Source organism: Somniosus microcephalus, chromosome 20 (assembly GCF_052327205.1).
Source record: "Somniosus microcephalus isolate GS21.2 chromosome 20, FLI_Smic_1.0, whole genome shotgun sequence".
In the NCBI taxonomy this organism is placed as follows: Eukaryota; Metazoa; Chordata; class Chondrichthyes; order Squaliformes; family Somniosidae; genus Somniosus; species Somniosus microcephalus.
Genome location: NC_141006.1, coordinates 67,285,912 through 67,310,768, shown reverse-complemented (window position 1 = coordinate 67,310,768; position 24,857 = coordinate 67,285,912). Strand labels below are relative to the sequence as shown.

Sequence of the window (24,857 nt, the reverse complement as noted above, 5' to 3'; positions counted from 1 at the left end):
GACTAAAGGTGTACAAATCCCCTGGACCCAATGGCCTGCATCCCAGAGTCTTAAAAGAGGTGGCTGCAGAGATACTGGATGCATTGGTTGTAATCTACCAACATTCCCTGGATTCTGGAGAGGTCCCAGTGGACTGGAAAACCGCAAATTTAACACCCCTATTTAAGAAAGGAGGGAGACAGAAAGCAGGCAACTATCGACCAGTTAGCCTAACATCTGTCATTGGGCAAATGCTGGAGTCCATCATTAAGGAAGTAATAACAGGACATTTAGAAAATCATAATATAGTCAAGCAGAGTCAGCATGGTTTTATGAAAGGGAAATCATGTTTGGCAAATTTGCTGGAGTTCTTTGAGGATGTATCGAGCAGGGTGGATAAAGGGGAACCAGTAGATGTCGTGCATTTGGATTTCCAGAAGGCATTCGATAAGGTGCCACATAAAAGGTTACTACACAAGATAAGAGCTCACAGGGTTGGGGGTAATATATTAGCATGGATAGAGGATTGGCTAACTAACAGAAAACAGAGGGCCCGATTTTCTGGATCGTGCAGGAAATTTTCGGGTTCCCCGAATGTGGGGTTCCGACCTGAAAAAAAATGGGTCAGCCAGCGGCACGCAATTTTCCCTCAAGTGGCCAATTAAGTTCCAGCATGTGGGCAGCCTTGCTAATTGTCCATTTCCAGTCAGAAAGCCCCACAGTATGATGTCATCATTCGTGGTGCTTTTAAAGTGTCCAACAAGCTTCTCCACCTCTGCAGGCTTCTCAACCACTCTTGCACAATGGCAGAGGAGCCTGCACCAGCTGCTGCCAGCGGCAGAGGCCGAGCTGCTGCCAAATTCAACGAGACGTCACTGCAGACCTTGGTGGATGGGGTAAGGACCCACTGGGAGGTCCTCTACCCTCGCTCAGGGAGGAAGAGGCCTCCCAAAGAGACCAGGGCTGCCTGGATGGAGGTGGCTGCAGAGGTAAACTCTCTGGAAGTCACCCGTCGCACCTGGATGCTGTGCAGGAAGCGCTTCCATGACCTTCACCGCACAGGGAAAGTAAGTACGAAGTTTCCATCACCCTCAACCTGGTCCCCATTGCCTTTCCCCAACAGCACTCAGCTTCAGCAATCTCTTCCTCCACATCCCACTTCACAGTCACATCCATGCACCCTTACCCATTCCCTATCTCTCTTTGCTCACATTCACATAACTATTCCACCATCCAGCCCTCGCACTGCTTCTCACTCTGATGCTTGGAACACAACTGACAACACACAGGGAGGGCCCTTGGTCTTGCAGCCTCACAACATCTTTGTCTCCTTCTAAGCATCTATGTTATGCAATCTCTACACTCACTCCTGCACTCTCACTCAAACTCCACTTGTCCCTCTCATTGCAGGAAAAGAGAGCTCACAATAGACGAGAGCGTGCGAGGACTGGAGGAGGACCACCCTCAGTCGCCCACCTGAGCCCCTGGGAGGAAGCTGCGATCAAGATTGCTGGGGCTGACGTGCCTGTGGATGCTGGGGCAGGAGAGACAGGAGCAAGCCCGCAAGCTGGTGACAGAATAGTTCCCTATCTCTCTCATTGACATAGCATGAGTTGCTGATATGATTCTGAAGCCACATCATTTGGACTTATGAGCATCTGCCAAATCCAATGTGCAAGTAGCCTTGCCATCACATCTCTAACTCTTTCCTTTACTCCCCCACAGAACCATCCGGAGCCCCTGTCGCCACTGCCGAGGAGGAAGAGGCTTTGCAGCCAGACTCCTCAGAGGAAGCTCCAGCCTCTGAGGGCGCAGAGTCAGCAGAAGTAAGCGCACCCAGCACCAGCGCAGACACTCACACCTCGCTGGGACCTTCGGGACATAGAGTAGAGTTGTCACCTGGTGTATCACAGTTCACAAGTGAGCATCAGCAGATTGTGGAGACAGGGACAGTCCTCGTCGGAAGGCGCAGGGCTCTGCCAGCTCAGCTCAGCTGCATGTCAACCCTATGCCTCTGGGTCCATCCGCGAGAGAGGACGTGATGAATCTCCATGCACAGATGCAGGAGTCTCTAGGAGGTTTTATCTCCAGGGTCGCTGCGAATGTGGAGCGAATGGAGGAGTCCATGGCGAGCATGAGCAGAGCCTTATTGGAGTCATTGGCACATCAAAGCATCACCACGGAAAGGATGGCTACCTCCGTGGCAATGTTGGCTGCAGCCGAAGAGAGGAGGGCTGCAGCAGAGGAGAGGAGGGCTGCGGCCATGGAGGAGCTTAGTCGCCAGGGTGTCGAAAACATGGTGAGTGCTCTGAATAGAATGGCATCTCTTGAGGAGCGATGGGCATCTACTGAGCACCGAAACCAGACCTTCATGAAAGTCCCTCTGAGCAGGACTTCCAGTGCTGAGACGGGTCCCCATGGCCCCCCTGATGTGCAGCAAGGTGCTTTCCTGCCACTTGCAGGCGCTGAGGGGGAGCTGACCCATGAGAGGGATGTTGTTGGCACACCTCAAGGAAGTGGGGGCTCCTCTCCACGCGCTCACACTTCCATGCCACTTCAGAGCCCTCGGTCAGAGGCCTGCCGGAGTCCACACCCCAGTGAGATAGGAGTCTCGAGCCCTGCACAGCCGCAGGAGCAGCAGACTGCTGGCGAGCCCTCACAGGCTCACCACCCCAGAGGACGCCCGCCAAAGGTGTCGAGACAGGCGCAGCAGGAAAGTGAGCAAGGGGCCTCCACATCTGCTGAAGCCACAGGGGTAGCACTACGTAGGAGCACACGTAAGAGAAAAATAAAGCACCAATAATCACAAGGGTAGTCACTTGGGTGAAAAGTCTTGTAAATAGTTTTAATGCCATCATTTTCCTGTACATAAAAAATCTGGTGGCAGCTGCTGCAGTTATGGCGTCTGTCATTTGGCGAATGGGGATATCACATAGAGGCCTTAGGATAACTTGCAGACGTCAGCAAGCTGGTCAAATAGGTAGGAATGTGTAGGCATGGGCCACTGTCCATGGTCAGTTAAGAAGCAGTGAGGCTGCAGTGTTTGATGTACCAGGCTACGCAAATCTGCCCAGGATGAGTGCGTTCCTTGCATTCCGCCCAGCAATGTTCTCGCGCACTGGTGCCGCTGGTTGGCAGGCCTCTGCAGGATGCTCGTTTCCGTCTTCCTCCTCCTCAGCATCATCCTCATCCAAGGCGGCTCTGTGAGGAGCCTCTTGGTCCTGCGGAATCGGCAAGCCACGACGCTGTGCCATGTTGTGAAGCACACAGCATACCACGACGATTTTGGAGACCCTGGCTGATGAGTACTGTAGGGCTCCACCTGATCTATCGAGGCATCTGAAGCGCATCTTCAGCAATCCGATGGTTTGCTCGATAATGCATCTGGTGGTAATGTGGCTGGAGTTGTAGCACTCCTCAGCTTCGCTGGCTGGTCTCCTCAACGGCGTCATTAGCCAAGAGCGCAGGGGATATCCCTTGTCTCCATGTAGCCATCCTTGAAGTTCGCTTGGCGACCTAAATAGTGGAGGCACAGTAGACTGGCGCAGTATGAAGGAGTCATGGCAGCTGCCAGGGTACCTGGCACAAACATGCAAAATCACCACCTTGTGGTCACACACCAGCTGAACGTTAAGGGTGTGGAAGCCCTTGCGGTTGATAAAAACTCCTGGATTGCGGTGGGGTGCCCTAAGGGCCACATGTGTGCAGTCAATGACGCCCTGCACCCTTGAAAAGTCTGCCAGCTGAGCTAATCCAAGCGCTCGCGCCCTCACACTTGCGCGATCCCTGGTGAAATGGATGTGATTGTGCACGAGGGCATCGCTTACCTGCATGATGCAAGTGTGTGCGGCCGCCTGGGAGATGCCGCTGATGTCTGCTGCTGATCCCTGGAAGGAGCCTGAGGCATAAAAGTTGAGTGCGGCGGTGACTTTGATGGCCACTGGTAAGGAGTGTGGACCTGGTGCTCTGGGCTCCAAGTCTTGCTGCAGCATTGCGCAGATGTCAGTCACAACCTCTCGCGAAAGTCGGAGCCGCCTCTGGCACTGCTGCTCAGTCATGTTGAGGTAGCTGACCCTGTGTCTGTAGACCCTGTTTGGGGGGTATCTCCTGCGCCGACGGCCTTCCATGCGCTGGCCCCTTCTGGCCTGTGCTGCCCCAGGTCGCTGAGCCGCAGCCTGCCGCTCCTGCTGCTGCTGCTGTTGTTGCTGGAGTTGCTCCAGCCTCCTCTGCTGTTGGAGATCCTCTAATGCCAGGAAGGGAAGGAACAAAAGGCTTCCCATGCTTCTGGCAGATGCCTCCGTTGAGGAGGCGCTGAGTTAGGGTGGTGAGAGGGGCTTCCCAGGAACTCACACTGGAGAAGTGTGTGAGGCTCCAACCTTCCACAGCTGTGCCTAAGCCGTCAACAAGTTGCCCCAAGCTTTCAGCAACAAGGTCCTGCAGCCTGCAAATGCTGTCTGATTAAATCTCTTCAGTCCTGATTGACCTGCAGCTGAAAGCAAGCAAGCCAACTCTGTTCACGCCAGGTTTCATCAGCGGTGTTCCCACCAGGCGTGTTTTACGTGGGGAAAGGCAGAAAATTGCAAGGGCCCTTGAAAACAGGATTAAACATGCCAATAATTGATCATTAGGCTCCCGCTGACCATTCCCGCCTGCGGCGGGCAGGACTGATTCGGGTCGCGCTGAAACACGGGGGCGAAAGTCGGGCGGGGGGGGTGTCGCGACCCCCTATTTCTGCGATTTTCGGCCCTCGCCCGCCTGAAAACCCGCCCGACGGCTGGGAGAAAATCGGGGCTAGAGAGTCAGGATAAATGGGTCATTTTCAGGTTGGCAAACTGTAACTAGTGGGGTGCCGCAGGGATCAGTGCTAGGGCCTCAACTATTTACAATCTATACTAATGACTTGGATGAAGGGACTGAGTGTAATGTAGCCAAATTTGCTGAGGATACAAAATAGGTTGGAAAGCAAATTGTGTGGAGGACGCAAAGAATCTCCAAAGGGATATAGATAGGCTAAGTGAGTGGGCAAAAATCTGGCAGATGGAGTTTAATGTGGGAAAATGCGATGTTATCCACTTTGGTAGGAAAAATAAAAAAGCAAATTATTATTTAAATGGGGAGAGATTACAAAATGCTGAGGTACAGAAGAATCTGGGGGTCTTTTTGCATGAATCACAAAATGTTAGCATGCTGGTACAGCAAGTAATTAGGAAGGCAAATAGAGTGTTGGCCTTTATTGCAAAGGGAATGGAGTATAAAAGTAGGGAAGTCCTGTTACAACTGTACAGGGCGTTGGTGAGACCACACCTGGAGTAGTGCGTACAGTTTTGGTCTCCTTATTTAAGGAAGAATATACTTGCATTGGAGGCAGTTCAGAGAAGGTTCACGAGGCTGATTCCGGAGATGAAGGGGTTGTCTTATGAAGAAATGTTGAGCAGGTTGGGCCTATATTCATTGGAGTTTAGAAGAATGAGAAGGGATCTTATTGAAAGATATAAGATTCTGAAGGGGCTTGACAGGGTAGATGCAGAGAGGATGTTTCCCCTTGTGGGGGAATCTAGAACTAGCGGGCATAATTTCAGAATAAAGGGAAACCCTTTTAAGTCGGAAATGAGGAGGAATTTCTTCTCTCAGAGGGTCGAGAACCTTTGGAATTCTCTTCCCCAGAGAGCTGTGGAGGCTGGGTCATTGAATATAATTAAGGTGGAGATAGACAGATTTTTGAACGATAAGGGAGTCAAGGATTATGGGAAGCGGGCAGGGAAGTGGCTTTGAGCCCAAGATCAGCCATGATCTTATTGAATGGCGGAGCAGGCTCGAGGGGCCAAATGACCTATTCCTGCTCCTACGTCTTATGTTCTTATGAATTCACCCACTCTAAATTACACTTGCTTCTTCATCATTCCTTGGTTTATTTCACAGTTCTTCAATCTGATTGGTTTGGGAGATACACAGTTGGTTGCCCTGTTCCCAGATGCCCAGTTTCCCTTGCTGCAACATTATCAGCTCGTCCTTTCAGCAACTTGCCACGCAAAAAATGTAAAAACCTAAACGTGCAAAGGCAAGTCTAACTAATGACAGATGCTGTCAGATGCCCAGCTACAGCAAAATCTAGGCCTATTATACTTGGATTGGCTTCGGTCCTGATAACTGTATGACAGATGATACCACATGGCAAGAACCAATCAGAATGCAATTTGGAATACTATACTCATACAGACACAAAAAATTCTATTTTTATAATGAGAGGGAATAGTGAAGTTAAGTGATTTGCTCATCATGAAGCCATGCACTTCAAAAGTCATGTTCTGAGGGGGTCATAAACCCTAGAAGTTGCACCCTGCAAGGTTCTATCTCACATAACTCAATCCACAATGTGCAATGAATTAACAGAAACATTTCAGGAGTAAGAGCAGAAAAATGGAGAAGGAAAATATTGTAACTATTCCCCAATTAATATTTGGCAGTTGTCTGCGAATTATGGACATTAAATGAATCTCAGGGTGCAGGTGATGAATGTATTTGACTGGAATTTGGCTCTCATGGTTTAGGAAGTCACCTGAAGCCTTGGATTGTATTACTTTTTCATATCCAGTTAATTTTACTTCATAATTTGCTTGGATAACCAAGATGAAAGGGCCTTGGTCCATAGTGCAAGATACCACCCAGATTGTAAAGGGTGGGAGAACCTGAGGCTAATTAGGAAATAGTAATTCGACAGCACCAAGTGTCAGTTTTAACAGCTTGAATACTTTAAGAGGAATGAAAGACTGAAGGAGGTAAGGAGCTCCACAGTTTTAAGGTACTGGGAAAGAATGAGTTGGAGGAAGAGGCAGTGCAACAATTCTTGATTTGAACACATAAGGATCAATGTTCCCTAATTTTTTTTGTACTGAGCAGGCCACGAACTCCTTTGAGCGTGACCTTTTCGCCCGTGAGCAAATTTTAAAATAACAACTTTTACAACAACAACAGCAGCCACTTAAAAGCATATATACAGTAATGCCATATTCACACCCCACCGTCTCAAATCATGAGACAATCAGACAAGGTTCTATACAAGTTTAACATAACTTCTCTGCTTTCGAATTCTACTCCTCTCGAGATGAACACCAGTGCTTTATTTGCACTTTTATGGCTTTTTTAACCTACATTTAATGGTTTGTGAATCTCTACCCCTAGATCCCTTTGCACCTCTCCCCCATTTAGACTCTTAGGGGTAGATTTTGCCGAACCTGTCGGGGAAAAAGGCGGGACTTCCCCTTTCGGGTTTTTGACCCGCCTACTTCGACGTCCAGCCAATCCGCACGATTTTCCCTTGATTGACCTTGTTGAGCCCGCCCAGCGGGCTCAGCACGCCAATTAAGGGCCACCCGGCAACAGGTGATGTCACAGACTGAAATTTCATCTGTCAAGAGTTCTTTGACAGATGAAATATCAGTGTCTCACAGCTGTTTGAAGCTGTGAAACACTGACACTCTGAGTTCTAAGCTGAGTCATTCTGCACCGACTCAGTTAGAACTCTCACCGGCACTCAAAGCTGAAGGCTGTCACTTTTGACAGATCGCAGCCGTTCAGCTTTCAGTTCCGGCTGAGTGCTGCGCTCCCGACGGCTACAGGAAGAAAGGCTGCTAAGGTAAGTACAGGTAAGTAAAAGTTCTTTACACACTTTAGACACACCAAACACACTTACCTTTGCACTCATGCACCCATCACTCACCTGAGCGCCGACATCGCGACCCCTCCAACTCCTTCAACCCGACAGCCCGCCTGCTCTACCTGGCGTGGTTTGGAACCGTCGGGAAACCCACACAAAACCCCCTCAAAATAGGGATTAGGCTAAAAACTGCCTGTTAACAGGCAGTTAATTGGCACTAATCCCTTCCCGCCTGGTTTCGGCGGGTCCCAGTGCGGGGCGGGTACCCGCCACCCCTGAAACTTACGTGGGGCGCGGTTTTGGGCGGGATGGTGTCGGGACCCCCAAATTCGGGATTTCCCCCCCCCCCCCCACACCTGAAACCCCGCCTGACGGCTCCCCGAAAATCTAGCCCTTATTTTCCATAGAGTAGGTCGCCTCTTTATTCCTCCTACCAAAATGCACCACCTCACACTTATCTACATTGAAATTCATTTGGCATTTACATGCCCACTCTGCAAGTTTGTTTACGGTAGAATTAATTAAAAGCTTTTAGTTCGTCATGTACAAACTCTATTTAATAAATAAATTACTTGTCAGAAAACACTGGGATATAAAAGAACTACATAATAATGCATTAACACTTCAGAAACGTCACTCAGTTACACAGTTATGCATCGACAAACAATCCAAAAGCCCAAGGTGAGCTGAAAGAGGCATATCTATTCATGCAATTTGTATTAATTTTAAAGTTTTCAACATATTAGCCCATCCCTTTGTCACTATAGCAGTGGCTGCACAAGCAGCGGCTTTCTTACGGTACTGACGTGCTGTACGTCCACATAAGTAATTAGAATATTAATCACAATGCAACCAGACAACCAACAAATATAAAGTGCTGTAGTTCTTTAGTTCACAGTATTAAAAAGAATTGCACAAAAACAGCTATCTGTATTTCCATCTTCAATCACTGCCATTAATAAACGTTGTCTACTTGAACCAGCACACCCCCCCATGTAACATCTCAGAAATGCAGCACTTATTCACAAGTGCAGAAAAACACATACACAATTTGCGTCACCGAATTAACAACAAAAAGCAGGAAAAACTATGATTTAACAGAAATAAACATTCATCTTTCTTTCTGGACAGTGGAACCAATCAGACTGACTTGGAAATGTTTACTAATATGTTGACGTAAAGATGTTAACTTACGAATTTCACTTCTAATGTTTTTCTCTCAAACATTCTCCACAATATTAATCCCTGCTCTTGTCATGAAAAATGTTGAATTATTTTAGGTACTTCCCAATTAAATAGTGGGAAACAAACTTCACTGTACACTCAATTTTTAATCTCCTATTTCAAACATTTATACCAAATCTAAATTGTACATTATCAGTTTAAATCAAAGTGTCTTTCTCAATAAACAAATAGTAGTTTCTTCTAAAGTAGCTTCCTGCAATTTTTATACATCCTGACATAACTTGTGTTTCTATTAACAATCAACCATCGCAACACACATTTCAAGAGTTGCAGTTGCAATCGGTTCTGAGGTCGCAAGACTCACAAACGAGTCTGGATTCCCGGGGCCATTGTGTATTGGGCCCCTCCCCCCGCTACTGTCCAGCTCTCTGTGCAGCATTTAACAGTGATAAGGATGTAGAAGAGGGGAAAAGATTTAAAATGCTGAATTTGAAGTGTAAAGAACAAGAGGAGAATCCAGGAGAACTGGCCAAAGTAGCATTGTTGTATGAGGTAGAAAGGCTGTATTGGTTGCAGAGAGGTTGGAGGCTAGCAGTGAGACAGGGATTGCCTATCAGGCCCTTTAGACTTGGGGAGATGTTTATCACATTGCAGCACTGCCTATGACAGCCCCTTCACCTATTCTGATTTTTATGCAAGATTCTCATTACAACACAGATTCAGATTAGTCTCATCTTTAAATTATCCAGCACTCTACCAATTGTAGAAGGCATCAATTGTTTGTATCACACTTGTTCCAACACACATTATATTCCTCCGTCAGAAAAAAATTCTCACAATTACCCCACTGTCAGATTGTGTCCGACCTGTGAACATTGAGTTTTCTGCCTCGATGTGAGTTGCTACACCATTCACACAGAAACCTTTAACGCAGTCTTCCCTCACTTTTCAAAGCGGGTGACAGGTGAATATAAATTTTTGGTTACAAGTCAACTGTAAAATTATGGAACGCATGAGAAAATTTATTGTAGCAGTCGCTCGCATGTTGGCTGTCCAATCAAGAATATTTACTGCTGCTATATGAGATTTGTGGATTGATTATCAGTTACAAGGTTTGATTGGTCATCAGTCATGAATTCCCTGATAACATCCTGGTAATTTAAAATTGAATTTTAGCAGGAGTACTGTTACAGTGAAAGTGTCTGATAGACCACTGTCTTTGTAAATACCTTTTACTGTACATTTGTAATGATGTGACAGTTTTTTCTCTTCCAGTCAAGGTGCTGACTCGTGCTGAGAGGTGTTCCTTTGGTGCCTCATTCAAGAGATCACTCTTCGAGTGTGACAGTGAGGGGTAGAAAAGTACTTAACCATACACAGTACACCATAGCCAAACCCGATTCTGTCCTCTCCTGATGTCCTGCACAATAGCTCTGCTTCAGGAATTCGTATCTAAGGTAGCTGCATTTGCCTCGGTTTAGCAATTCCCTTTGTTATAGTTGTCATTCCTGACAGTAAGGATGGGGTATATTTATATTTTTATTTTTGGTAGTTACAGAGTTACAAAATACATGTCAAATCATAGTCACATGCTCAGTTTCGTGCATCTCCTACTGAACACGCAAATCATTTCTAATCAGGTTTATCTTTCAACCCACTGCTTATTACTCAACCACTAAACAAGAATTTGTGACCGTATCAGAACACAATGCATTTTTTTTATGCTGATAGGGTTAGATGAAGAGGGGTGGGTGGAAGCTCATGTGGAGCATAAACACTGGCATGGACCAGTTGGGCTGAATAGCCTGTTTCTGTGCTGTACATTCTATGTAATTCTATTTGAAATCCTTGATGACAAAGAGACATCTAGAGACTTCAGGAGAGTTCCTGTAATTAGAATATATCTCAGGTTATAGGAGGTAGCTGGGCCAGGAGTCACAAGTGTTATCAGTTACTGCAGGCTCCTGGAATTTGCTTGATTGCCTTTGAGGGCCAGAGTAAAATTCCCCAGTTTTTCCTAAATTGCCCTCAGGCTTTTTCTCTGTTGCTTTTTTTGCCCCTCTCAGGATATAGCGTGATGGAGGGAGGGGCTCGATGGTGCAAATAGGATGGCCGTACGTTCTTCTCGTTCACATGTTCAGAATTTCCTTGGCTGTTCTATTGCACAACTTGCTAACATCGTTTCCCACAACGCGTTCAAGACTATTTCAAAGGGAATCTCAAGCAATTACTGTAGCCATTGCATTAGACCACTTACCAGATATGTTTGTGGTGATCTCAGTTAGCACCGTCTGGCCAAATCCTTTGCCAGTGGATGCCCTGATCGAGAAGCGATAAGTGGTGCCCGGTTCCAAATTTGCAAACACATGGTAGGTCTCATTTCTGGGTTTGGACAGTGTTTTCTGTAGGCCGGGCACAATCACTGCCGGGTCGGAGGACTCGGTGCATTGGTAGCTTACCTGATAACACAGAGAACATTATTTGAGCAATTGGATGCGTAGAATACACAGCGCACCTAGTTCTACCTCTTTACATGGTTTAATGCACATCAGATAGTACATCACGTACACTTCATAGCACCCAACTTCGTACACAAAACGTTTCGAGCGGAATTTTCGCCATCGTGAACACTTTTGAAAATTAAAGGTGTCCAGATATGGCCATTGATTACCGCAACACCTCTCCCCCACCAACTTGAGCGGGGATACAGCTTCACCGATGCTGCAAGTCCATCAGTACCTTGCCCAACTGCCAATTCTTCACTTGAGGGTGATGGGTGGGATAAACAGAACAATCAAGTCTCATGTTGTCCTCGCCCGATGTCTCCACATTCAGACTTTCCAACATAAGTCACAAACCAAAAGGGATCATTTGATCCAGTGTGGAGTTCACTGATCTCAGCAAGGGAACCAATTGGGGGCCGCCACAACCCTGATCTGGGCAGAGGCTGGTGTCGGGAGCAGTGAGACTGGAGACCCAGTGAGTATTTAAACTCACTTTCGCGGGCTTTCTTTGCAGAGGCTGGTGTCGGGAGCAGTGAGACCGGAGACCCAGTGAGTATTTAAACTCACTTTCGGGGGGTTACTTTGCAGAGGCTGGTGTCGGGAGCAGTGTGACCGGAGACCCAGTGAGTATTTAAACTCACTTTCGCGGGCTTTCCTACCAATCTCAGACCGGCGGCGGCGTTCCAGAGCTACGTCACGATTCAAAACGTGACGCGAGCAGGAGGGAGCAGCTGATTGGGTGAGTACGGCCAGGGAGTGTTTATACTACTCTATAGTTTGACAGTTAAGGTTCATAGTTTATAAAGTTTAGAAGGTCTTAATTTTTTTGTGGTTATAGTTGTTGTGTATGTACCTTTAAGAGAATAACTGGTCTCAGACTGCAGTACCGGCAGTGACCACCCCTGTATAAAAGGCGCTAGAGAGCCTCTGTTGGTTAGATTCGTTTATGCCTTCCACCAGTAAAGATCTCTTTGTTTTCTCTCCTGCTAGTCCGTGTCTCAATCATTCACGGACTTAACACTGGCGACGAGTTAGAAACGAACTTACCTGCAACTCAGCAGCAGCTCCGACGACGTTGCTGAAGGTCGGAGCCAGAAGAAAGAAGAAAAAAAAAAAAATAGGCCATTGAAACTCGAGAAACGGGCGTCGACCGTCAATCATTGAGTTCAAAACTTGCAGGAGAGACTGTCCAGAGCCAGACTGGGTTCCTCGGTCCGTGGTTTCCCAGCTAATCGGGCTGGTGGCAGGTAGTGCTCTGATCCTTCCTGGGCTGCAACGGGGCCGGGCAGCGAGTCGGGAAGCAAGGAGAGAGAGAGAGGGTGGAGCACACAGGGCGCGGCTGGTGTTTCAAAGCTGGGCAGCGTTCGGACCTCAGAAGAGGGAGGGAAGTGTCCCAGAGGGTCCGCTCCATGACGGGAAGATAATAAAAGAAAACGACTTAATATTTAACGCGCAGGAAACCGTGGAAAGCAGCGCTAACAACAGCAGGGAAGAAGACAAAGCGCGGGAAGCGCCATTTTGTTAAATCGGGGAAGAAGGCAAAGCACGGGAGACGCCATTTTAGATTTGCAAGATGCCGAAGACTGGCTGTATCACTGCTTTTGATAATACATTAGGGGACTGGACCACGTATGTGGAAAGAGTCGAGGTATATTTCGAGGCAAATGAAATAGCGGAGGGGAAAAAGGCATCAATATTGCTAAACGTAATGGGCGCTAGAACGTAAAGCCTATTGCGGGATCTGATTACTCCAGCCAAACCAAAGGCGAAGAGTTTTAACGAAATTGTAGCTGTTCTACAGGAGCACTTAAACCCTGCACCGCTGTTGATAGCAGAAAGATTTAAATTCCACAGGAGAACTCAGCACAAAGATGAGAGCAATGCTGAGTATCTTACGGAACTACACAAGCTATCAAAGCACTGGCAGTTCAGAGCAGGACTGGCAGATACCCTACGGAACAAATTTGTCTGTGGACTCTTGAGTGAAGGAACACAGAAGAAGTTACTCGCAGAAAAAGAGCTGACGCTAGATAAGGCTTTCAGCGTGGCAGTATCGTATGAAGCAGCAGCCAGGGGAGCTGCAGAAATTCAACAAAAACCACAGGAATACGGCACCCACGAAATGACACGGGGATTTGCAAAATGTTATCGCTGCGGCAGAACAACACATGACCAGAAGGACTGCTGGTCCAAAGACAAAATGTGCAGACAATGCGGGAAGATTGGACACATTGCACGAGTTTGTAGGTCTGGGAAGAAGACCAGCGACAACAAAAAGGCTACTAAGGAACCGTACAAGAAAGTACAGAAGATGACGGACAGTAGTTCCGAAGACCAGATGAGCGATAGTGAATCCGAGAACAGGAGATTAAGCTGTCTCAAACTTCACAATGTAATCGCAAAAGAGGATCACCGAACCATTTGGGTCACCCTCACGATAGCAGGGTCCCAAGTTAAAATGGAATTGGATACAGGATCAGCGCTAACCGTCATGAATCGACGAGACTATGAGCGGCTATTTTCACACATACCCTTGAGAGAGACATCCATCGTCTTGACGACGTATACGGGGCAAAAAGTATACCCCAGAGGAAAAATAAGGGTGCCTGTCGAATACAATGGCAAGAAAATACGGAAATTATATCTCTACATACTGCCAAATGGTGGACCACCGTTATTGGGACGGGAATGGATCAGGAAGATAAACTTAGATTGGCATTCCATTCATGCAATGACGGTGGACGGTAAAAAAGATGAAGACGTCACTCCTGGACGATTGTCAACAATCTTAGCTAACGCCAAAGAGGTATTTCAACAAGAACTGGGCACGCTTAAAGGCGTAACCGCCTCGTTAAAAATAGAAGAGAATGCAGTTCCCAAGTTTTTCAAAGCGAGACCGGTACCATATGCAATTCGTCCAGCTGTCGAGGCAGAGCTGGAGAATCTGGAGAAGGCGGGCGTGTTGTCTAAGGTCGACTGGAGCGAGTGGGCGACACCCATCGTTCCTGTCATGAAGAAAACGTTAAGCAATAAGTCCGGAGAGCCAAGGAAGATTCGCATCTGTGGGGATTTCAAGGTGACGGTGAACCCTGTCCTTCACACAGTACAATATCCTTTTCCAAGGATAGAAGACATCTTCGCCTCACTGTCTGGAGGGAAGCGCTTTACAAAAATTGACCTAGCACAAGCATATTTGCAGATGGAGGTTGAAGAGTCCTCCAGGAAGTATCTCACGATAAACACTCACAAAGGTCTTTACCAGTATCATCGATTGGTATTCGGAGTAGCATCGGCTCCGGCGATATGGCAAAGAGCGATGGAACAAGTCCTGCAAGGGATTCCGGGGACTCAGTGTTACTTGGACGACATCCTTGTAACAGGTGAAGATGACAGTGAACACCTTAACAACCTAGAACAGGTGCTCACTAGACTACGGGAACATGGGCTGCGAGCCAACCGCCCCAAGTGCGAATTTTTTAAGAAACAGATATCGTATTGTGGCCACGTGATTGATGAAGAGGGGTTACATAAGTCCCCTGACAAAATTGAAGCGGTTGTTAAGGCCCCAGCGCCTGAAAATGTGTCGCAACTGAGGTCATTCCTCGGGTTGGTGAATTACTATCATAAGTTTTTGCCGAATTTGTCGACAATTCTGCATCCACTGAACGCCCTGCTACGAACGGGGGTAGCATGGAAATGGAGCGATGATTGTAAACGTGCTTTTCAGAAGAGTAAGGACCTAATCACTTCAAAGGAAGTATTGGCTCACTACAACCCAGCACTGCCAATCAGGCTGGCGTGTGATGCGTCTCCCTACGGCATTGGGGCGGTACTGTCACATAAATTCCTTGATAGTACAGAGAGGCCGATAGCTTTTGCGTCACGCTCGTTAACTTCAGCCGAGCGTAACTACGCCCAGATTGACAGAGAGGCCCTCAGCCTAGTGTGGGGGGTGAAGAAGTTCAATCACTATCTGCACGGTCAAAAATTTACTCTACTGACCGATCATCAACCTCTTGTCTCCATTTTCAACCCTCAGAAGGGCGTACCGATAATGACAGCACAACGGCTGCAGAGATGGTCCCTTTTCCTAGGGGCACACCAATATGACATCGCGTACAGGGGAACTAAACAGCATGGAAATGCTGATGGATTGTCACGTCTACCGTTGCCGACGGTGGAAGAAGAAGACCTTGCAGTGGATCCAATGGAGTTATTCCACTCGACCATAGTCGAATGTCTCCCTGTGACGAATGCAAACATAGAAAAGGAAACACGGAATGACCCGACACTATCACGGGTCTATGATTTAACGGTGAAGGGATGGCCAGCACATGGCGAACCACTGCTGCCAGCATTTTCGCCGAGAAGAGAACAGCTGTTAGTGTGCAGAGGAACCTTGATGTGTGGATCCAGAGTAGTAATTCCACCTAAGTTGACGGATAGAGTGCTCAATGAGCTTCATGAGGGTCATCTGGGTGGGGTAAAAATGAAGAGCTTAGCCAGAGCGTTTGTGTGGTGGCCGGGAATCGATAGAGAAATCGAAGAGATGACCAATAGCTGTGCAGGATGCCAGAAGGTCCAAAACGCCCCACCACAAGCTCCTCTGCATCCATGCGAGTGGCCCTCATCTCCATGGCAAAGGGTGCACATTGATTTTGCTGGTCCCTTCATGGACTCGATGTTTTTAATTGCGGTGGATGCACATTCAAAGTGGCCAGAGGTAATAAAAATGTCCTCAACCACCACGGAAAAAACTATCGCAGTTTTACGAACCATATTCGCCAGGAATGGGCTGCCTGAACAGATTTGCTCTGACAATGGACCACAGTTTGTGTCTGAAGAGTTCCGGAGGTTCTTAAAGAACAATGGTGTTAAGCATTACAAATCTGCCCCATATCATCCAGCCACTAATGGATTGGCCGAGAGGTTTGTCCAAACATTCAAGAAGGCTATCAAGGCAATGTGTAATGAAGATATACCCATACAACACAAGGTGGACAACTTCTTGTTTGCCTACCGGAATGCGACACATGCGGTTACCAACCAAACTCCAGCCATGATGTTCTTCAATCGAAGACTACGATGCCGCTTGGATTTGGTTAAGCCAAACGTCCGAAGAGATGTGGAGAACAGGCAGTTTCAGAATATGAATGAAAGGCCGACCAGGAGTTTTAAGATAGGTCAACCAGTTTTGGCCCGGGACTACCGCACTGAGAAATGGCAGCCAGGAACGATTTGTACATGACAAGGACCTCTCATGTATACCGTGGACGTTGGGGAGAGCATTGTAAGACGCCATGCTGACCAGATTCTAGAGTCACTGGAAAACGTCAACTCCACACCACGATCTGATACACCTGGTAATGAAATCGACGTTCCAATTGCAGCTACCGCAGAACCGGTAATATTGGAAGCAGATGAACCAAACAACGACATTGATTCCGACTCAACATTGCCAGAAGAACCTGATACTCCAAAGAGGCGTTATCCAGACAGAATCAGGAAGCCTCCTCAAAGACTGAACTTATAATTGCTTAAACTTAACCAATGTATCTAGCAACAGTAATTGTGATTGTAATTCGTTATCATTAGTTGTTAAATGAATGTTATGTACTGTTTATCTAAAAGGGGAGGAATTGTTGTGTATGTACCTTTAAGAGAATAACTGGTCTCAGACTGCAGTACCGGCAGTGACCACCCCTGTATAAAAGGCGCTAGAGAGCCTCTGTTGGTTAGATTCGTTTATGCCTTCCACCAGTAAAGATCTCTTTGTTTTCTCTCCTGCTAGTCTGTGTCTCAATCATTCACGGACTTAACAATAGTTTCTAGTGCTAGTAACCAAGGGCCCTTGAGTATATCATTTAATTGTAGTGTAATAGGTGGTATTGATTTGATTTGATTTAAGTTAATTTAAATTAATTGAAGGGTAAGTCATAGCAGGACAGCTCGGTGCCATGGTATGCTCCTCCTGCACTATGTGGGAAACCAGGGACACTTCCTGTGTCTCTGACAACCATGTGAGAAGGGAGTGTATCCAGCTGCAGCTACTGGCAGAGCGAAGTGCAGTGCTGGAGCTGCGAATGGATACATACTGGAGCATTCGCGATGCTGAGGACGTCGTGGATAGCACGTTTAGGGAGTTGGTCACAGCCCAGGTAAAGGCTGCACAGGCAGGAAGGGAATGGGTGACCGCCAGGCAGAGTAGTAGGCTCTCTAACAGATATACCGCTTTGGATATTGTTGCGGGGGATGGCTTATCGGGGGAAGACAGCAGCAGCCAACTTCCTGGCACCGTGGGTGGTTCTGCTGCACAGGACAGGAGGAAAAAGAGTGAGAGAGCTATCGTAATAAGGGATTCTATTGTAAGGGGAATAGATAGGCGTTTCTGCAGCCATAAACGAGACTCCAGGATGGTATGTTGCCTCCCTGGTGCAAGGGTCAAGGATGTCTCGGAGTGGCTGCAGAGCATTCTGGAGGGGGAGGGTGAGCATCCAGTTGTAGTGGTGCATATAGGTACCAACGATATAGGCAAAAACTGGGATGAGGTCCTAAAAGCTGAATATAGGGAGTTAGGAGGTAAATTAAAAAATAGGACCTCAAAGGTAGTAATCTCAGGATTGCTACCAGTGTCACGTGCTAGTCAGAGTAGAAATAGAAGGATATTTCAGATGAATACGTGGCTAGAGGAATGGTGCAAGGGGGAGGGATTCAAATTCCTGGGACATTGGAACCGGTTCTGGGGGAAGTGGGACCAGTACAAACTGGACGGTTTGCACCTGGGCAGGACCGGGACCGATGTCCTAGGGGGAGTGTTTGCTAGTGCTGTTGGGGAGGGTTTAAACTAAAATGGCAGGAGGTTGGGAACCTGTGCAGGGAGACAGAGGAATGGGAAACAAGGATAGAAGCAAACGACAGGAAGGAGAAAAGCAAAAGTGGCAGGCAGAGAAGTCAAGGGTTTAAATCAAACATGGCCACAGTAAATAATAGTTCTAAAAGGTCTAAGAGTGTTAAAAAAACAAGCCTGAAGGCTTTGTGTCTCAATGCGAGGAGCATTCGTAATAAGATGGATGAATTAGCTGCGCAAATAGATGTAAATGGATATGATATGATTGGGATTACAGAAACATGGTTCCAGGGTGACCAAGGCTGGGAACTCAACATCCAGGGGTATTCAATATTCAGGAAAGGCAGGCGAAAAGGAAATTAGGGTAGCATTGCCGGTTAAAGAAGAGATTAATACAATAGTAAGGAAGGATATCAGCTCTGATGATGTGGAATCTGTATGGGTAGAGCTGAGAAATACCAAGGGTCAGAAAACGTTAGTGGGAGTTGTATACAGACCCCCAAACTGTAATGCCGAGGTTGGGGATGGCATTAAACGGGAAATTAGAGACGCGTGCTTTAAGGGCACAGCAGTTATCATGGGTGACTTTAATCTACATATAGATTGGGCTAACGAAATTAGTAACAATACTGTGGAGGAGGAATTCCTGGAGTGTATACGGGATGGTTTCCTGGACCAATATGTCGAGGAACCAACTGGAGATCAGGCCATCTTAGACTGGGTATTATGTAATGAGAAAGGATTAATTAGCAATCTTGTTGTGCGAGGCCCCTTGGGGCAGAGCGATCATAATATGATAGAATTCTTCATTAAGATGGAGAGTGAAGTATTTGACTCAGAGACTAGGGTCCTGAATTTAAATAAAGGAAACTACGATGGTATGAGGCATAAGCTGGGTAGGATGGATTGGGGAATGTTAATTAAAGGGTTGACGGTGGATAGGCAATGGCAAACATTTAAAGATCGCATGGATGAACTACAGAATTTGTTCATCCCTGTTTGGCATAAAAATAAAACAAAAAAGGTGACTCAACCATGGCCAACAAGGGAAATTAGGGATAGCATACGATCCAAGGAAAGGACATATAAATTGGCCAGAAAAAGTAGCAAACCTGAGGATTGGCAGCAGTTTAGGATTCAGCAAAGGAGGACAAAAGGATTAATTAAGAGGGGGAAACAGAGTATGAGAGTAAGCTTGCTGGGAACATAAAAACTGACTGTAAAAGCTTCTATAGATGTATGAAGAGAAAAAGATTGGTGAAGTCAAGTGTAGGTCCCTTGCAGTCAGAATCAGGGGAATTTATAATGGGGAACAAAGAAATGGCAGACCAATTAAATACATACTTTGGTTCTGTCTTCACAAAGGAGGACACAAATAACCTCCCAGAGATGCTGGGGAACATTGGGTCTAATGAGAGGGAGGAACTGAATGAAATCAGTATTTGTAGGGAAATGTTGTTAAGGAAATTGACGGGACTGAAGGCCGATAAATCCCCAGGGCCTGATAATCTACATCCTAGGGTACTTAAGGAAGTTGCCCTAGAAATAGTAGATGCACTGCTGGTCATCTTCCAAAATTCTATAGATTTTGGAAGAGTTCCCATTGGATTGGAGGGTAGCTAATGTTACCCCACTATTCAAAAAAGGTGGTAGAGAGAAAACGGGGAATTATAGACCGGTAAGCCTGACATCAGTAGTAGGGAAAATGCTAGAGTCCATTATAAAAGATGTAATAGCAGAGCACTTGGAAAACAGTGACAGGATCGGACAAAGTCAACATGGATTTACAAAAGGCAAATCGTGCTTGACTAATCTACTGGAATTTTTTGAGGATGTAACTGGTAGAATAGATAAGGGAGAACCAGTGGATGTGGTGTATTTGGATTTTCAGAAGGCTTTCGATAAGGTCCCGCATAAGAGATTAGCGTGTAAAGTTAAAGCACATGGGATTGGGGGCAAGATACTGACTTGGATAGAGAACTGGCTGGCAGACAGGAAGCAAAGAGTTGGAATAAATGGCTCTTTTTCCGAGTGGCAGGCAGTGACTAGTGGGGTACCGCAGGGATCGGTGCTAGGACCCCAGCTATTCACAATATATATTAATGATCTAGACGAGGGAACTAGATGTAATATCTCCAAGTTTGCAGATGACACAAAGCTGGGTGGGCGTGTGTGCTGTGAGGAGGATGCCGAGAAACTCCAGTGTGATTTGGACAGGTTGGGTGATTGGGCAGATGCAGTATGTGGATAAATGCGAGGTTATCCACTTTGGTGGCAAAAACAAGAAGGCAGATTATTATCTGAACAGCAACAGATTGGGAGAAGGGGAAGTGCAACGAGACCTGGGTGTCCTTGTGCACCAGTCGCTGAAGGTAAGCATGTAGGTGCAGCAGGCGGTTAAGAAGGCAAATGGTATGTTGGCCTTCGTAGCGAGAGGATTCGACTACAGGAACAAGGATGTCTTGCTGCAGGTGTACAGGACCTTGGTGAGACCACACCTTGAGTATTGTGTGCAGTTTTGGTCGCCTTATCTGAGGAAGGATGTTCTTGCCATGGAGGGAGTGCAGCGAAGATTCACCAGACTGATACCTGGGATGGCAGGAATGACGTATGAGGAGAAATTGGGTCAATTGGGCTTATACTCGCTGGAGTGTACAAGAATGAGAGGGGATCTCATTGAAACTTATAAAATTCTAACAGGACTAGACAGACTAGATGCAGGAAGGATGTTCCCGATGGCGGGGGAGTCCAGAACCAGGGGTCACAGTCTAAAGAAATGGGGTAAGCCATTTAGGACAGAGATGAAGAGGAATTTCTTCACCCAGAGGGTGGTGAACCTGTGGAATTCTCTACCACAGAAGGCAGTTAAAGCCAATTCATTAAGTATATTCAAGAAGGAGTTAGATATATTTCTTAAGGCTAAAGGGATCAAGGGATATGGGGAGAAAGCAGGGACAGGGTACTGAGTTTGGATGATCAGCCATGATCTCACTGAATGGCGGAGCAGGCTCGAGTGGCCGAATGGCCTACTCCTGCTCCTATCTTCTATGTTTCTATGAGAGGAATAATCAGCCAAGGTTCCTGCTCTTGATCGCTATCTAACGAGCCCTGCTGGAAAGTGTGTGTGTATGTATGCGTGCAGGTGTCAGGTGAGGACCTTGCTCTGATGTTGTCACAAGATGAACAGCTGACAACATTCATTCTCAAGGATCACGTTAAGAATGGTATTTGGGTGAGGTACTGGAGGGAAACTGGTGCCCTGTAACCACACCCAACATGAGTCAATGCCCCCAGGAGAAGAGGGGAGGAACCTGGAGGAAAAACATGTTTCTTAAACACATTTCAGTGGATTTTAGAAGTGTTGAGTAACAAATACATGAAATATTGTTTGTGATAAATAGATTAATAAAATTCCTTCAGCCCTTAGTTGATATAATGTGCAGTCAGAAAACTACACATAATACATGAAGGACACACTTCCAAATTCGTTAGTTTACCATAAAATGTTCTGTAGGTTGATTTCAGACCACATAACTCACTAAACCAGAGTGTGTATGCCAGCCCAGCTCACTGGTGGTTAAATAATAAACTACTGCATCAGATATGCATCTTGTTTACAGGACAATTGCGAACATGAGGGAATACTCCCAATGTGTAGCTGCCACAGATATTGTTTGCTGTAAGGTTTCATGAAAGGTCAGCAATCAGCGATGGAGAGCCAGATGTAATTAGGCCAAGAAAGAGAAAGAGAGAGGAGAGGAAAGAAGAAGAGGAGAGAGAGGCAAAAAGAAAGAAATGTGTATGTGTGTGGGGACAGGGGTGGTGGGGGGGTGGGTAGTGTAAGGCTAAACATGGGAGAGAGAGAACGAATGATTCTCAGTGATGTGCTCAAAATACAGTATAGGTGGGATTTCACTTGCATAACAAACTGCAGCAGCTTTGCAAGATGAGTCTTCTCCATTTTCAGTATCTTACATGGGCATCTTTCATCACCATCAAAGCCACTTAGATACTATTCGTTACTAACTGGCTAATACTGATTGGTTCACACATGACTTTGCAAGAAACCAATTGGTCAGGGCTCATCACATTGCGACATTTCATTAATAAATTTAACATCTTAAAATTAAATTAGTACAATGTGTGACATAGCTGTAAATTACATAGAATCTACAGCACAGAAACAGTCCATTGGGCCCAACTGGCCTATGCCAATGTTTACAATCCACACAAGGCCTCCTCACACTCTAATTACCTCTTCCCACCCTACTCATATATCCCTCTATTCCCTTCTCCCTCATGTACTTAAAAAAAAAAATCATTTATGGGGTGTTGGCGTCGATGGAAGGCCAGCATTTATTGCCCACCCCTAGTTGCCCTTGAGAAGGTGGTGGTGAGCCGCCTTCTTAAACCGCTGCAGTCCGCGTGGTGAAGGTACGCCCACAGTGCTGTTAGGGAGGGAGTTCCAGAATTTTGACCCAGCGACGATGAAGGATCGACGATATACTTCTAAGTCAGGATGGTGTGTGACTTGGAGGGGAACATGGAGGTGGTGGTGTTCCCATGCGCCTGCTGCCCTTCTTCTAGGTGGCAGAGGTCGTGGGTTTGGGAGGTGCTGCCGAAGAAGCCTTGGCGAGTTGCTGCAGTGCTTCTTGTAGATGGTACACACTGCAGCCACGGTACGCCGGTGGTGGAGGGAGTGAATGTTTAAGGTGCTGGATGGGGTGCCAATCAAGCGGGCTGCTTTGTCCTGGATGGTGTCGAGCTTCTTGAGTGTTGTTGGAGCTGCACTCATCCAGGCAAGTGGAGAGTATTCCATCACACTCCTTACTTGTCCCTTGTAGATGGTGGAAAGGCTTTGGGGAGTCAGGAGGTGAGACACTCGCCGCAGAATACCTAGCCTCTGACCTGCTCTTGTTGCCACAGTATTTATGTGGCTGGTCCAGTTAAGTTTCTGGTCTATGGTGAGCCCCAGGATGTTGATGGTGGGGGATTCGGCGATGGTAATACCGTTGAATGTCAAGGGGAGGTGGTTAGACTCTTGCTTGTTGGAGATAGTCATTGCCTGGCACTTCTGTGGCGTAAATGTTACCTGCCACTTATCAGCGCACGCCTGAACATCGTCCAGGTCTTGTTGCATGTGGGCATGGACTGCTGCATTGTCTGAGGAGTTGTGAATGGCGCTGAACACTGTGCAGTCATCAGCGAACATCCCCATTTCTGACCTTATGTTGGAGGGAAGGTCATTGATGAAGCAGCTGAAGATGGTTGGGCCTAGGACACTGCCCTGAGGAGCTCCTGCTGCGATGTCCTGGGGCTGTGATGATTGACCCTTCAACCACCACAACCATCTTGCTTTGCGCTAGGTATGACTCCAGCCAGTGGAGTGTTTCCCCCGCCCCCCAATTCTCATTGACTTCAGTTTTACTAGGGCTCCTTGATGCCACACTCAGTCAAATGTCCAGGGCAGTTACTCTCACCTCACCTCTGGAATTCAGCTCCTTTGTCAATGTTTGGATCAAGGCTGTAATGAGGTCAGGGGCCGAGTGCTCTTGGCGGAACCCAAACTGGGCATCCGTGAGCAGGTTTTTGGTAAGTGCCGCTTGATAGCACTGTCGATGACACCTTCCATCACTTTGCTGATGATTGACAGTAGACTGATGGGGCGGTAATTGGCCGGATTGGATTTGTCCTGCTTTTTGTGGACAGGACATACCTGGGCAGTTTTCCACATTGTCGGGTAGATTCCAGTGTTGTAGCTGTACTGGAACAGCTTGGCTAGAGGCGTGCTAGTTCTGGAGCACAAGTCTTCAGCACGATAGTCGGGATGTTTTCGGGGCACATAGCCTTTGCTGTATCCAGTGCGCTCAGCCGTTTCTTGATATCACGTGGAGTGAATCGAATTGGCTGAAGACTGGCTTCTGTGATGGTGGTGACCTCAAGAGTAGGCCGATTTGGACCATCCACTCGGCACTTCTAGATGAAGATGGTTGCAAACGCTGCATTCTGTCTTTTGCACTCACGTGCTGGGCTCCACCATCATTGAGGATGGGGATATTCATGGAGCCTCCTCCTCCCGTTGGTTGTTTAATGATCCACCACCATTCACGACTCTATGTGGCAGGATTGCAGAGCTTTGATTTGATCTGTTGATTGTGGGATTGCTTAGCCCTGTCTACAGCATGCTGCTTCCGCTTTTTAGCATGCATGTAGTCCTGTGCTGTAGCTTCCCCAGGTTGGCACCTCATTTTTAGGTACGCCTGGTGCTGCTCCTGGCATGCTCTTCTACACTCCTTATTGAACCAGGGTTGATCCCCTGGCTTGATGGTAATGGTAGAGTGAGGGATATGCCATGCCATGAGGTTACAGATTATGGTGGAATACAATTCTGCTGCTGGTGATGGCCCACAGCGCCTCATGGATGCCCAATTTTGAGCTGCTAGATCTGTTCTGAATCTATCCCATTTAGCACGGTGGTAGTGCCACACAACACACTGGAGGGTGTCCTCAGTGTGAAGACGAGACTTCGTCTCCACAATGACTGTGCGGTGGTCACTGCTACCAATACTGTCATGGACAGATGCATCTGCGACAGGTAGATTGGTGAGGACGAGGTCAAGTAGGTTTTTCCCTCATGTTGGTTCTCTCACCACCTCTTGCAGGCCCAGACTAGCAGTTATGTCCTTCA

General features: G+C 47.0%; 1 protein-coding gene across 7 annotated transcripts in view; it reads right to left on the bottom strand.

Annotated features, from left to right (window-relative positions):
• ptprub (protein tyrosine phosphatase receptor type Ub) overlaps positions 1-24,857 on the bottom strand; it is a 1,172,978-nt gene that overhangs the window by 209,199 nt on the left and 938,922 nt on the right. For all 7 annotated transcript variants that reach the window (XM_085962902.1, XM_085962905.1, XM_085962901.1 and 4 more), the window contains one exon: positions 11,076-11,277. In XM_085962902.1, the coding sequence (XP_085819028.1) occupies positions 11,076-11,277 (202 nt within the window). The remainder of the gene's footprint in view (positions 1-11,075; positions 11,278-24,857) is intronic.